This window comes from Chelonoidis abingdonii, chromosome 21 (assembly GCF_003597395.2).
Source record: "Chelonoidis abingdonii isolate Lonesome George chromosome 21, CheloAbing_2.0, whole genome shotgun sequence".
NCBI classification, from domain to species: domain Eukaryota; kingdom Metazoa; phylum Chordata; order Testudines; family Testudinidae; genus Chelonoidis; species Chelonoidis abingdonii.
In genome coordinates, this window is record NC_133789.1 from 9,887,731 (window position 1) to 9,901,295 (window position 13,565).

The following is a 13,565-nucleotide window of genomic DNA, read 5'->3' on the forward strand; positions in this document are numbered from 1 at the left end:
TAAAAGTCATTATCACAAAGCCCCTGAGGCAAGGAGAAAGAACTTCTAGGCTCAGAGGGACAAATTCCAGCCTACATGCACATGGTGTGGACAAAGTCATATCCCAAGAGACGATGCATATCCAGCCAGAGGCACATGGTGTAATAAATGCAGGAAATATGGACATTTTCCAGCTATTTGCTGCACCAAAGCAGTCAGGAGGTGACTCATATTACAGACAATCAAGAGCCATTGTTTCTGGGATCTACCACTTGTGATGACACAGAACCTGCCTGGAGAGTGAAACTGAATATTCATAGCAAGACTATTGACTTTAAAATTGATGCAGGAGCTGATGTCACAGTCATGTCAGAAGAGACACTCAATCACCTTCCACACCTCCCAGAGCTCACTTAACACAGCTCTGACTAGCCCTGGTGGTATTCTGAACTGCATGGGCCAGTTCACCATAGAAACAACTTACAAACATTTTGCATTTAGAGTGCACAGGATCAAAGATGAACAACCTTCTCAGCTGCAGCATGGCAGCCATGATAGGCCTAGTGAGAAAGGTGGAAGAACTCAGTGGAGGATTTGATGATACTGGACTTTTGAGAGGCGATCCGGTACAAATTAACTTAAGAAACAATGCTGAACCATAAAGTGTACAAGATCTCTACCAGACAGATCTGGCAAGAGACTAGCCACAGATTTATGTGAATTCAGAGGACATCATTACCTGGTCATTGGGGACTGTTTTTCCAGATATATAGAAATAATGTACTTGAAAAACATAACATGTTGCAGTGTGATGGAGGAACTGAAATGCACTTTGGCACACTTCGGTATTTCAGGACAACTAGTGATGAACAATGGACCACAACTCACTGCAGCAGAATTTAAGTCATTCCAAACAAAATAATGATTTTGATCATATTACTAGCACCCTATTTTACTCACAAGCAAATGCAAAGATGAGAAAGCTCTACAGGCAGACAGGAAAGTCCTGCAGCAGGAAGATTCATTCATTGCTTGTCCGAGTTACAAATGAGCAACAGTGGCAGCTACTGGATACCGTCCAGCACAACTCCTGATGGGAAGACAACTCACACCTTCTGTTCCAGCTTTGGAAAAGAACATATTTCCAAAATCGCCACACATGAGGAGAGTAGCCAAATTGGATAAAAAGGCTGAAGGAGCTTATGGACACTTTTAGAACAAACGCCACTCACAGAATCACCAGGTCTAGAACCTGGTGACTGCTCACGTCAAACTGGATGGAGAAAAAGGATGGGCAACTCTAGCTGTCGTAAAGAAAAAGAATTCAGCATCCAGATCACGTGAGACCGAGGCCAAACAGTGGAGAGTTCAACCCAAACCACTGACATCTACTGTTTGTTCCTCAGAAAGTACAATCAACAGAGCAAACTCTGCACATGGCAGAGGCAGAAGGACTCCTTGAAGATTCCAACTAACAGCCTGCCAGATGGCCAAGTGTTCCATGTTTGGGTTGTCTAATTAGAAGAACAGTATGATTCAGAGGCACTTAACAGACTGATATGTACTGAACTTCAAAGACAATGTGATAGTTTAAATATTGTAAGGTAGAAACGTAGAACTTAATGGGGGTGAAGTCATGGGAACGATAAACTGTTATGCTCCTCAGCCTCCACATGGCTGTGTGTGTAAAATACCTGATTTAAATGCATGTCAACCATCTCTGGCAGAGCATTAAAGGAACGTATAATGAACACATCTGCTGTGTGTAAGCAAGCTCTGTAGCCAGGCCATATCTGGCCCAGGAGCATTTTGTAGAGTCAGGGGCCTTTCATTCCTTACTCTGAGCTTCCTGTCAGAAATCTGCAATCAGAACGATACCAACCAAGCTGCTTGGTGGCTCAAGTCTCATTGTAGCCTCTTGTCGGCACATGAGACAAAGAGGGTCAGCTCATCTTCCAGTTCTCTCAGTTATTCGGACATGGTGGATGTGGCTGTGTTTGAGTCCACGGGAGCGGAGAAGTGGGGGTGGGGATGGACAAGGGATTCTGTCTCTGACACGCTATGGAATAAATATAATTGCACTGTGACATGATGAGAAGGCGCAGGAAAAATGACAGGGTAGGAACGAAGGCTACGTGGAAAACCATTCCCTTGCAGGCCCCCCGCCCCCAATCAGACACAGCACTAAAAAAGAAGGGAGTGCTCATGCCTTGTATCTGCTGGGGGGATGGGAAAGGAAGCCCTCTGATCTGACCCCAGGGGAGTTGGTGCGATACCACGCTCCAGTCCCCGTGGCCATGCTCTGCTAACCGAGGGAGGGATGGAGAAAGCGTCTGTACTGCAGTGACCCAGGGAGGCGTGATGGAGCTAGCTCAGACATAGACGCTTGGGGAGGGGTGGGGAGGGGTGGGGAGCCCTCCCACCTGGATACACGGATGGGGGAAAGGTTGGGTTTAGAGATCGCTCACCTGGAAGGAAGTTCTCTCTGGCCACCAGCCTGTCTCCTATGTGGTCTCAGGGGAGACAGTCCAGAGAGCCACATAACGGGCCTAAATGCTCGAGGCTATTAGTCCCTCAGGGTCGCAGGTGCCTTGGCTCCTGTGGCGGTCTCTGAAAGGCCCGAACTGGGCGACGCTCTGCCCTTCCCCTGCCTTCCCCTGAACTCCCATGGGTGCTGTGGAGCAGACGAGGCAGCTTTGTGCCTCCCAGGGCATGCGAGAGGGAGACGCTGCTGGCCCCGTGTTTGATTTCCTGGTTCCACCCCAGACCCCTTTAGGCTCTTCTTCCCTTTCCCAGCCACAGTGATTCTGCTGTTGTGCTTTGCTGACCTTGCGTATTTGGTGTGGAGATAGTGTGCCTGGTGCTCTCAGTCCCTCCTCCCCCCCAGCTCCCTCCATTAGTCTTGCTGTTCGTTCATCTCCATGTCAGACACCAGAATGTTCTTCTCGGCAGATTCGCTGGGGTTGGAGGTGGTGCGGCTGTAGCGGGCGCTCTCAAAGGCGCCCCGCTCGGAGCTCTGCCGGCGCTTGTACAGGTAGACGGCGAGGGCGATCAAGGCACACAGTGCTAGTGCTGAGAGGACCACCACGGCAATGGCGGTTGTGTTGTCCGGCACAGCTGAGATAGAGGGGAAAAGCACGTGAAATCCACCACACTAGGCCTAATCCCAGTCACCGTCTCCACCGAACTGAAGGGAAGCTGAAGCACAGCAAGCGGAACGCACTTGCCCCAGGTCACCACAGCCAGGTCAGTGGCAGAGCAGGGCATAGGACCCAGGTGTCCTGTGCTTCAGCCCCTGGACTTTCCCAGACACACGACTTAGGGGTAGGGCAGGTCACTGCAACATAGACAGCTCCCACGGCTCAGAGGTTGGCAGCGAGGCCCCCAAAGCCGAGCTGGTTCCCAGGAGGCCTGGGGGGTGTCCTTTTCCATGGTTGTAGTGCTTGGCTCACCAAGGGGGTGTCTATCCTGCCTGATCCCACTCAGCGCGCCATACTCCTCACTGCCAACCCCCAGCACATGGATGCTCTGGATCCCAGCAGCTGATGCTGTCTGGAGGAGGGGGGGGATAATCGAGCAAGGGAGCGGTGTGTTCACACAGTCTCCAGCCACAGAAATCAAGTGTGACTCCTGCCCTTGGGAATTCACAGGGAAAGCTCTTAATTCAAAGGTGACCCTGGCCAGCCTGCCAAGATATGGGCGCAGCGGCAGGTGGCAAACACAGGCACTCCTGCTGGTATTAATAGGAACCAGGCTGCCAGGCCCTGGTACTCCCTTTCTCCCGTACGACCCCTGGAGCTGGGGCTGGACAGGAACAAGGCCTTGTCCCCATGTTGATCTGTGACGCTGCTGTGCCACTCACCTGCGCGGGAGAAGCTGCTCTCCTCAACTGCAAGGGGAATGAAAAGAGAGACAGATAAGTAGCCTGCCAGAGTGTCCTTCCTTCCAGACCCATTACTGCCAGTGGGGAATGGTGTATTCCTCCCCTGACGCCCAGCCCTGCCTGCTACAGCTGGGGCAAATGGCTGCTGCAATACAGAATATGTGCCCAGTCTACGCATTGCCTTAGCTCTCTTCCCAGACTGGCACTCGACCTGACCCCACCGAGCCTACCCCGCACTCGAGTCCTTGGCGCTACCCTCTGAACCTGCCCTGCACCTGCCGAGTCGCTGGTGCCCCCTGAGCCTGCCCCGCACCCGCCAAGTCCCTGGCACTCCCTGAGTCTGCCCCGCACCCGCCGAGTCCCTGGCGCCACCCCCTGAACCTGCCCCGCACCCACTGAATCGCTGGTGCTCCCTGAGCCTGCCCACACCCGCCGAGTCCCTGGCACCCCGAGCCTGCCCCCACCCACCGAGTCTCTGGCACCTGCCAAGCCTGCCCTGCACTGGCTGTGTCACTGGCGCCCCCCCGAGTTTCTCCCTCACCCGCCGAGTCACTGTCACCCACCAAGTTCCTGAGCCTGCCCCGCACTCGTTGAATCGCTGGTGGCCTCATTCCCGCACAATTATCTGGCACTCCCTGGGCATGTTTGTACCTGTTAAGTCCCTGCTACTTGTTTTCACCAAGTCCTAAAGACTGGTACTGCCCCAAACATATCCTGTGCTCTGCCACAGGGACATGGAGCAACAGCCCCAGACTGCAGGGTTGAGAAACACTGACTAGCTCGGTCCTGCCTCGGTCTCCCATTAGCTTCTCCACAACGTCCCCATCAGGTAGCAGACTGGCCCTCCTAGAGAGGCGTTGGCCTGTGGGTAACAATCTTGCAGGGGAGGGAGGTGCTTTCACCTGAAGCCCACAATGCTGAAGACTCCTTGGCCCAGTGCCAGTGCTGGCACAAGCAGACTCCCCACGCTGCGAGTCCAACCCTGGGCTCCCCACCAAGCTCCCCCGGCACCCCTCAATCCTACTCTGCAGCCCCCAGCTAGTCCAACCCTGGGCTCCCCGCCCAGCTCCACCCACACCCCTCAATTCTACTCCACAGCCCCCAGCTAGTCCAACCCTGGGTTCCCCACCCAGCTCCACCCACACCCCTCAATTCTACTCCACAGCCCCCAGCTAGTCCAACCCTGGGCTCCCCGCCCAGCTCCACCCACACCCCTCATTCCTACTCCATAGCCCCAAGCTAGTCCAACCCTGGGCTCTCCGGCTAGTCCACTCTGGGCTCCTCGCTCAGCTCCACCAACGCCCCTCAATCCTACTCTATAGCCCCCGGCTAGTCCACCCTGGGCTCCCCGCCCAGCTCCACCCACACCCCTCAATCCTACTCCACAGCACCCAGCTAGTCCACCCTAGGCTGCCTGCCCAGCTTCACCGACGCCCCTCAATCCTACTCCATAGCCCCGGCAATTTCAACCCTAGGCTCCGCGCCGAGCACTCTGGGTGCTGAGGACGAGATGCTCTGAAGTACCTTGCCCCGCTCAAACTCCTCTAACTAGGATCTGAGGCCAGGTCCCCAGAGGCAGAAAATCAACCCGACACCTCGACAGCACCTGAGCCCCAGACCAATTTACTCTGCACCGGCAGGAGGTTCTTTTGTTCTCAAACTCTTTCGTAGTCTGCAGTGAAAGCCACCAAGCCAAGTCAACCGGCTCCCTGGGCCCTCTTACCTCGGGGGATCTTACAAATGACCCCCATGGTGACATTAGAGCAGGAGCCCAGGTGCCACACCCCGTTACTGCTCTGGATCCAGTAGCAGCTGTTCTGGCTGAGCATGCTGGGCCCAGTGTCGTGCTGGCCCCAGTTGGAGTAGTTCATGGCTGTGTTGTCATGCCAAACCAAGGTGCCTCCTAGGAGAAGCGAAGAAACCATTACACAGGGCTGCAAGGGGAGCTGGAACCTTGCCCAGCTGAGAGCAGCACGGCTAGTGCCTTGGCAGGACACCTATCTAGTGCAGGGGTAGGCAACCTATGGCACAGGTGCCAAAGGCAGCACGCGAGCTGATTTTCAGTGGCACTCACACTGCCCGGGTCCTGGCCACTGATCCGGGGACTCTGCATTTCATTTCATTTCATTTTAAATGAAGCTTCTTAAACATTTTAAAACCCTTATTTACTTTACATACAACAATAGTTTAGTTATATATTATAGATTTATAGAAAGAGACCTTTTAAGAACCTTAAAATGTATGACTGGCATGCGAAACCTTGAATTAGAGCGAATGAATAAAGACTCAGCACAGCACTTCTGAAAGGTTGCCGACCGCTGATCTAATGTCAGCAGGTGCTGCACTCCGTTGACAGAGCAGACTGTCGATGCTACAGTTGCCAGCATCCAGTGCTCTATTCTGATCTGAACAGCAGCCGGCAGAGTCTATAGGCTCCAGCAGGATGAGCTGAGTGGCCTGGCCACGCTGAACGCAGGGACTGGTCGTCTCCCAAGACATGGGTGCCTTTAAGCTGGATTGCAGAGCAATATGGGCTGCCCTTTGACCAGTCCTGGAAAACCGTGCTGAATCCCAGCACCATGTCCAGCATGGCCTGGAGGTCCCCTTAGATCAACCCTGGAGGTGATCCAGGCAGGTCAAAGACACTGTCTCAGGTCAAGCTCTCCCTTGGGAGACTGGAGTGGGGCTGCAAACGTCCAGCCACTCCTTTGTCTCGCTTCTCCGGGACTGAGACAGCAAACCCTTGTACTTCAAAGTGCTTAGAGCTATGCAGGCCATTGCATGCACAAGACACATCTTCCCCCAGAGAAATGGGTAACAGCACCCACAAGAGAGTGCCTTGCTTCCACATGCCTGGGGTCTTTGATATGTGCAATCCCGAGGCACTCATTGGCCACAGTGCATTGCTGGTGACAGTAACACTGAGCCCAGAGCTGGCAATTCCCCTTTGTAGATGTCCAAGCACCTCAGCACAGAAAGGACAGTGCCATTATCCCCATTTGTGCAGACAGGAAAACTAAGGCAAATAATGGAAGAGCTGGGAACAAACCCAAGCTCTCCCGACTCCCAGTCCAGTGCTCCACCCATGGGGCCCTGCTGCCTCCTGACACCAGCGATCTGCAATGAAGTCAGAAGCGCTGCTCCAACCTCTCCAGTTTCTAAAAACGCTGGAGCCAGACAAATCACTCCCCTTGCAATGTGATTCTTTTACCTTTGGGGTTAAATGTCATCCCTAACCAGGCACCCTTAGACTGACTCTCATAGGCTTGGAGATGCTCCCAAACGAACACGTTCTCCATTTCATCCTGGATGGACAGCACCGTGCTGCCAGCTGTGGGGGAAAAGGCACATCAGCCAGGAACGTTATGGGGCTGGCCGCTCAGAGGAAGGGAGGTGCAGCCTGCGGGTGCTGGATCTTGCTCCCAGCGGTGCACCTGCTTGCTTTGCTGAGACCTAACAGGAAGGGGCCTTTGTTTAAGTAGCTCCAACGCCCAGCAGTGGTTCCACGGACAATCAGTGCGAGCGTGCAGAGCCTCAGCTGGTGCAAAATGCCTGAAACGTTCCACAGAGGTCATCAGAGCTCTGACAATTTACACCCGCTGAGGATCTGCCCCACAGCCCTGCGAGAAGAAGTGATTATTGAAAGGCTCAGTTGATCACATGCCGAACACACAGGGAGATTTGGCCTGAGAGTGACTGAAGTGGGGATGCACCAGGACAGAGATACACAAGGGCATCGGGCCAGGAGAACGGGGAATGAAGGTTAATTTAGACTGGCTGTGAGGGATGGCAAGCGCTGGAGTCCGTGGAACCAGCTCTGCATGGGAAGGGGTGGAAGCTGCACTGCTTGGGGTATTTGAAATGAACTGGACAATTCACCGGCAGGCACGTTACAGGGAACAATCCTGCCTGGGCAGTGGGGGGAGCCCATGATCTAATGGGTCAGAACCATCTTGCATTCCTAGGCTCGCACGCTTGGGCTTGCTGCACTCAAACCTCGTTTGTACCTTTCTGGCATCTCTTCATGGCGTCTTTCTGCCCCAGCGTGACCTCCATGTGGAAAGTGTAGCAGTGATTCCTGAAGGGGATCCAAGAGGAATCCTCCAGCGACTTGGGACAGCTCCCACTGTAACTCCACTTGTGTGACGGGGGGGACCCTGCAAAGGAGCCGAAGAATGGGGAAGGAGCTTTTCTTTTCCCCCGAGGTTCTCCACCCCCTCTCGGCCCCGCCAACACTGCCACCAAGGCCCCACCCTCGCTCCGTCTCTTCCCACCTCCGCTCTGCCCCATCCGAGGCCCTTGCCTGCTCGGTGCTCTCCGCCCTCTCCCCAGTCAACTAAGCTAGGGTGCCACCAAACAGCTGTGGCTGAATCAGGAGAGAGCACCCCAAGGGGGAGTGAAAGGGAGAGCAAACAGCTCCGTCCAGGGAAACGGTGCAAGCAGGAGCATTGCTGATGACCCACCAACACTAGAGTTTAGTCTTGTCTGTGCCCTGCCTTGCATGGATGGGCAGGGGGGGAGGAGCAGGGGGCATGTTAAAGAGAAGGCTCAGGCCATGTCTGGAACACCTTCCTGCCCAGCCAGCTCTGCGGGATCCCTAGGAAGCACTGCAGAGCACAGCGTGTGCTCCCTGGATGGATTCTTGCTGCTCGGCCTGCAGCCCACCCAGCCATAGGGTCTGCAGCTGCCTGGCGGAGCAGCACCAGGAGGGCCCGATGTCCTCCTTCCCCTGGCTCCCCCCTGCGTCTCCTCTGCTCCCGGGAGACCGGCGCACACACCTGTGTTGACCTTGCAGATAGCCCCTTGCAATTTGGTGTCACAACCGGCCGTCCGCCACGTCCCATCCACATCCACGTAGGAACAGCCCGTGACCTGCCGAGGCTCCCCATCCTGCCAGTTGACATAAGAAAAGCTCTCTTCTGTGAGCCACGAATAGCTCCGGCCTCCCTGAAAACCACCGACAAAGGGGAAAGCTCAGGGGCAGCTCAGACCACAACCCCACCCTTCCACTCCCAAGGGGACAAGCCCCTCCCTCCTACCTCCTCATTAGCCAGGCCAATCCAGAGCGGGGCCCGCAAGCTGCTGATGGCCTGGGTGAGGTATGCCTGGGTGTAGGGATCCAGCACGCTGGCCAGTGTGGCGTTGCGGGTCTCACACAGCAGCAGGGCTTCCTGCCACTTCAGGGGTTTCTGCAGGATGCGGTAGGTGCTGTTGAGGTAGGAGAGCGGGGAGCTGGGGGAGGGGAGGGAGCTGGTCCGGGATGAGCTCAGAGCTGGGTCTGGGGGAGGAAAGAGACACGCTCAGATCTCCGTCCAGGGTCTCTCTTTGCACTGGAGTGATGCCCCTCGGCACTGCCACAGGGTGTCCCATCCCAGCGCGGGAGCGGGCAGGAATGGGGCCATGTGAAAACGCCCCTGTGAGTAACTGTCTCACCAGCTCGGGGCAAGCATCTCACTGGGCAAAACACACCGCTGAGCACCCCACCCCCAGCGGACGACACCCAGCTCCAGGAGAGAAGGCAGCCATCAGCTGCAGGATTTTGTTCCAACCAGGAGCCAGGCTGAATAATGTGCATGTGAGTGTGGGCGGGAGGGTGCCTGCCTGGGGGCACCGCGGACCCTTCAGAGTCTCACAGGTGTGACTGTTCAGCACATGAGGATCCAGGCCCCAGGGTGCTGCCCACACGCAGCATGAGACGTGGGCCGGTGGAGCCGAGTGAGCTGCAGATGCAGCCCACAGGGGACAGAATCATGTTAAGGAGAAGGGCAGGTTGCAGAGATGTGGCGGGAGGACGTGGGGCGCTTTGATGCTGAGCGGTGCAGCACCACACCAGAGATGGATTTTGCTGGGCCTGGCACAGTGTTAGAGCTGTGCCCAACCCCACAGCCTTGGCTCAGGATCTCAAAGCACCAGGGGGTGCATGTTTGGAGCCTGTATTGGGGCTCTGACTCAGCGCTCCAGCGTGGCTACTGAGATACCCTGGGGTGGGGCATTCTAGGAATGGCAGTTGCTTTTCTTTGCAGTGTATTGTCGGACACTCTCGGCTGGACAGACGTGCCAGCACACATACAGCCTGGTGCCTGGGTGGCACACAAGCTTCCTGCACCGATCCGTTCCCCGCTCGCATTACAGGAGAATTTGGACCATTGGCCCCACAAATGTGGCTGGTACCAGAGAACCCAGGCACAGTGCATGCTGCCCAGAAAAGCTGGATGCTGACAGCCGGGTGCAGGGCTGATCTGGCAGGAGCAAAGCCCAGCTGCAGCCAATGACCCAACAAGGGCAGCTTGTAGGGGGCCATGATGCCAGGTCACTGGGGCTATGGTTACGGAGCTCATTTCTGACCTGCACCTGTCCCGCCTTCTCTGCAGTAGGTGCCACGGGCAAGGCACCTGCACACGCCTGGTGCTGTCGGCCCCTCTCCCCTACCTATGCTCCGCTGGCAGATGTAGCCATGTTTCTCTTCCAGGCAGTTCCTGTCATCCCAGCGGCCAGTGAAGTGGGGAGGGGAGCCGTGCCAAACCAGCACGCAGTTAGTCTGCAAAACATAAGCCAAAGCACTGCCAGGGTCTCTGCTCCCTTCCTGGTGCGGCAGCCACACGAAGATGCACTAAGTGGTGCCGAGAGCCAAACCAGGCTGCTGCCAGCCTCTGGACTGGCACCATAAACCCCACCCCCTCCTCTGGGGCGTCGAATGCAGCCAGGGATCCAGCCCGTAGAGTGCTACCGTGCACACTGCTCCTACCTATCTCCCGAACCTTCAGACCCTGTTAACTGCCCTGGCGGCAGCACGGGGAGAGACGGGGTAGCTAGAGAAGGACATTGCTCCACCCCACCGCCAATGCAGGCTGATCCCTCCAGCGTATTCTCCCCGGCTCTGTCCAGTCCTCCCATGAGGCAGGGCTCACTCCCCAGCCCCTTGGGAGACATTTCCAAAGCCCGACAGCTTCCGCCATCAGGACCCATTTCCCAGGGTCCCACCCAGGTTTCCCTTTGCTCATTGTTCACCCCAGACTCCTAGGTACTCACCTGCGCCCGGCTGCTGTCTATGGCTCCTCTCCTGGCCCGGGGGTTTGCATCCCTCAGAGCCGTGCCAATGCTCATGTCTCCTCTCTTAGCCATTGTTTAGCCAAGCAGAGCTGCCAGGACTGAGTCCTCCTACTGGCCAGTGCCCAGAAGATAAACCTCAGGGCTTCAGCAAACCTCTAACTATTAGGGGCCAGGAGGAGACCTGTCCGGGGATGGATTATCTGCAGGGGTCTTGCTCCTCCCTCTGAAGCTGGCCCCTGCTGGGCTCCGATCTGGGAATTCCTATGTTCCACCCACACCCAGGCAGCCAGGCTGAAAGCAACGGGCTGGGCTAGTCCAGAGAGAAAGGGGCCCAGGGAGTCGCTCACCGGTTTGTTGTTTGCTGTGGAGGTGCCGTACCCAGAGGGCTCCCCTGGGGCCCAGTTGACGTATCGGAGAGGTTCCGATTGCACCCACTGGAACTCCTGCTTGGCGTCGTGGAGGCCGATCCAAAGGTCAAAGGTCACATTGGGAAGGATGGAAGTTATAAAAGCTGAAAGATGAAAACATAGGGGAAGCAGGGAACCAGCTGATCAATGGCGGAGTCATGGGGCACTGCCGAAAGCGCATGCTCCTGACCCCTCTGTCTGCAGGTTCCGCACCTGGCCGGTCTCGGGGCCACAGCCCAGCTGTTAGCCCAAGCTCCTCACAGGCAGCCCTTGGGGTCCTGGCCTGAAACTGCCCAGCCCTGGCAGAAGAAGAGTCCCCAGGGGGATGCCCTACCTTGCTCTAGGTGGTTGGAGATGGTGGCCAGCACGGCGCCCTGGCTTTCACACGCTTGCTTCGCTTCCTGCCACTTCACCTGCTCGGCCTTGTTATAGCCCTTGATGCTGAAACACTGGGCAAGGCAGGAGGGCAAACGAGAGAGACGTTCAGGGGGCGTTTCCCCAACCCAGCGAGCAATGTACCCACCCTCCTCCCTACCTATTCCCCTTCCTAGTGCTCCTGGGAACTTGTTTGAATCACTAGTTGTGTGACTGCAGCACCCAGTTACGGACCAGAGCCCCAGGGTGCTAGGTGCTGTACAAACAGAACAAGAATGATGTCCACTAGTACATCCCTTATAAACCCGCACACAGACGCATCTACTCCCCACCTTAACCCCCTCCCTTCCCCGACTGGCCACAGACCCCCTCTGCCACCAACACACCTTGTATCTTCCCCACTTCCCTACACACACGCACAATCCTTTCTCCTCTCCACGCACCCAATGTAGCATTTCACTTTCCTCAGCCAGGTCGTGGAAAGCCCCAGCAATGCTGCCCCTAGACCGGGGTGGGCAAACTTTTTGGCCCGAGGGCCACATTTGGGTCAGGAAATTGCATACAGGGCCATGAATGCAGGGCTGAGGCTGGGGCAGGGGGTTGGGGTGCAGAGGGGTGCAATGTGCAGGAAGGGGCTCAGGGCGAGGAGTTGAGGTGGAAGAGGGGTGCAGGGGGCTCAGGGAAAGGGGTTGGGGTACAGGAAGGGGTGCACAGTGTGGGAAGGGGCTCAGGACAGGGAGGGTTGTGGAGTGTGAGAGGTGGTTCGGGGCAGGGGTGCAGGCTGGGGGCTCAGGGCAGGGAGTTGGGGTGCAGGAGGAGTGCAGGGTTTGGAATGGGCTTGGGGTGTGGGCTGAGGCTGCGGGGTATGGGAGGGGATGCATGTGCAGGAAGAGGCTCAGGGCAAGGAGTTGGGGTGGAGGAGGCATGCAGGGGGCTCAGGGCAGGAGGTTGGGATGCTGGCAGGGAGTTGAGATGCAGGAGGGGTGCAGAGTATGGCAGGGGATTGGGGTGCAGGAGGGGTCTGGCAGGGGGGTGGGGTTCAGGCTCCGGCCTGGCACCACTTACGTTGAGTGGCTCCAGTGTGGCAGTGGCGTGCACTGGGGTCAGGGCAGGCTCCCTGCCTGCCCTGGTCCCGGCCCCGCACCATTCCAGGAAGTGGCCAGCACCACATCCCTGCGGCCCCTGGGGGGAGCGGGGTGTGTGTGCAGAGGGCTCTCGTGCGGCCCTTGCCTGTGTGTACCTCACCCGAAGCTCCCATTGGCTGGGAACATGCAAGAGCAGCGCACGGAACTCTGCCCCTCCTCCCCCCAGTGGTACAGAGGTAATCCCATGGGCCGGATTCGGCCTGCGGGCCATAGTTTGCCCACCACTGCCCTAGAGGGTCCTAAACCCTGCCTGGGAGATCAGAGCCGCAGGCGGGCACTTTGCACAAGAATACGCAGAAATGTAAGCAGACGCACATGGGGTGGGGGGTGGTACAGACAAGACAGACGGCCATTGCGTCTGCAGGCCTCCTGAAATACCTTGTTGATGAACGGGACCCAGCCCCGTGCGCAGCCGCCAGGAACAGGAGCGGGCAGTGGTGGCAGAGAGGGCTTCACAGCAGTGGTGTTACTCCGTTTGCAGATATACGGCAGAGCAGTTAGACACTTCTGGTCCCCCCAGTCCTCTTCAGGGAAAAGGAGAGAGCATGCGACTTCCCTCTACATGCTCCAGGCAGCCGATGGAACTAACTCTCTCGACTGGAAGGGGCTTTGCTATTGCAATGACCTTGGGGCCTCCCGTATACCAGCTATCTTGAATATTAACCTCAGTGTAGGACGTGTGCCAGGTGTGTGCAAAGGGGACAGGTGTGTAGGGGGGTCTGTCAT

The 13,565-nt window shown here is 56.7% G+C and overlaps 1 protein-coding gene across 1 annotated transcript in view; it reads right to left on the reverse strand.

The window, feature by feature from the left end:
- Positions 1 to 2,632: 2,632 nt before the first annotated feature.
- MRC2 (mannose receptor C-type 2) overlaps positions 2,633 to 13,565 on the reverse strand; it is an 88,642-nt gene continuing 77,709 nt past the window's right edge. Inside the window, exons 20-30 of the mRNA XM_032805469.2 lie at positions 13,218 to 13,363; positions 11,654 to 11,768; positions 11,260 to 11,423; positions 10,292 to 10,400; positions 8,902 to 9,140; positions 8,641 to 8,809; positions 7,870 to 8,019; positions 7,074 to 7,193; positions 5,586 to 5,765; positions 3,842 to 3,868; positions 2,633 to 3,096 (exon numbers count right to left, since the gene is read on the reverse strand). Coding sequence (XP_032661360.1) covers positions 2,876 to 3,096; positions 3,842 to 3,868; positions 5,586 to 5,765; positions 7,074 to 7,193; positions 7,870 to 8,019; positions 8,641 to 8,809; positions 8,902 to 9,140; positions 10,292 to 10,400; positions 11,260 to 11,423; positions 11,654 to 11,768; positions 13,218 to 13,363 — 1,640 coding nt within the window. The 3' untranslated portion in view covers positions 2,633 to 2,875. The remainder of the gene's footprint in view (positions 3,097 to 3,841; positions 3,869 to 5,585; positions 5,766 to 7,073; positions 7,194 to 7,869; positions 8,020 to 8,640; positions 8,810 to 8,901; positions 9,141 to 10,291; positions 10,401 to 11,259; positions 11,424 to 11,653; positions 11,769 to 13,217; positions 13,364 to 13,565) is intronic.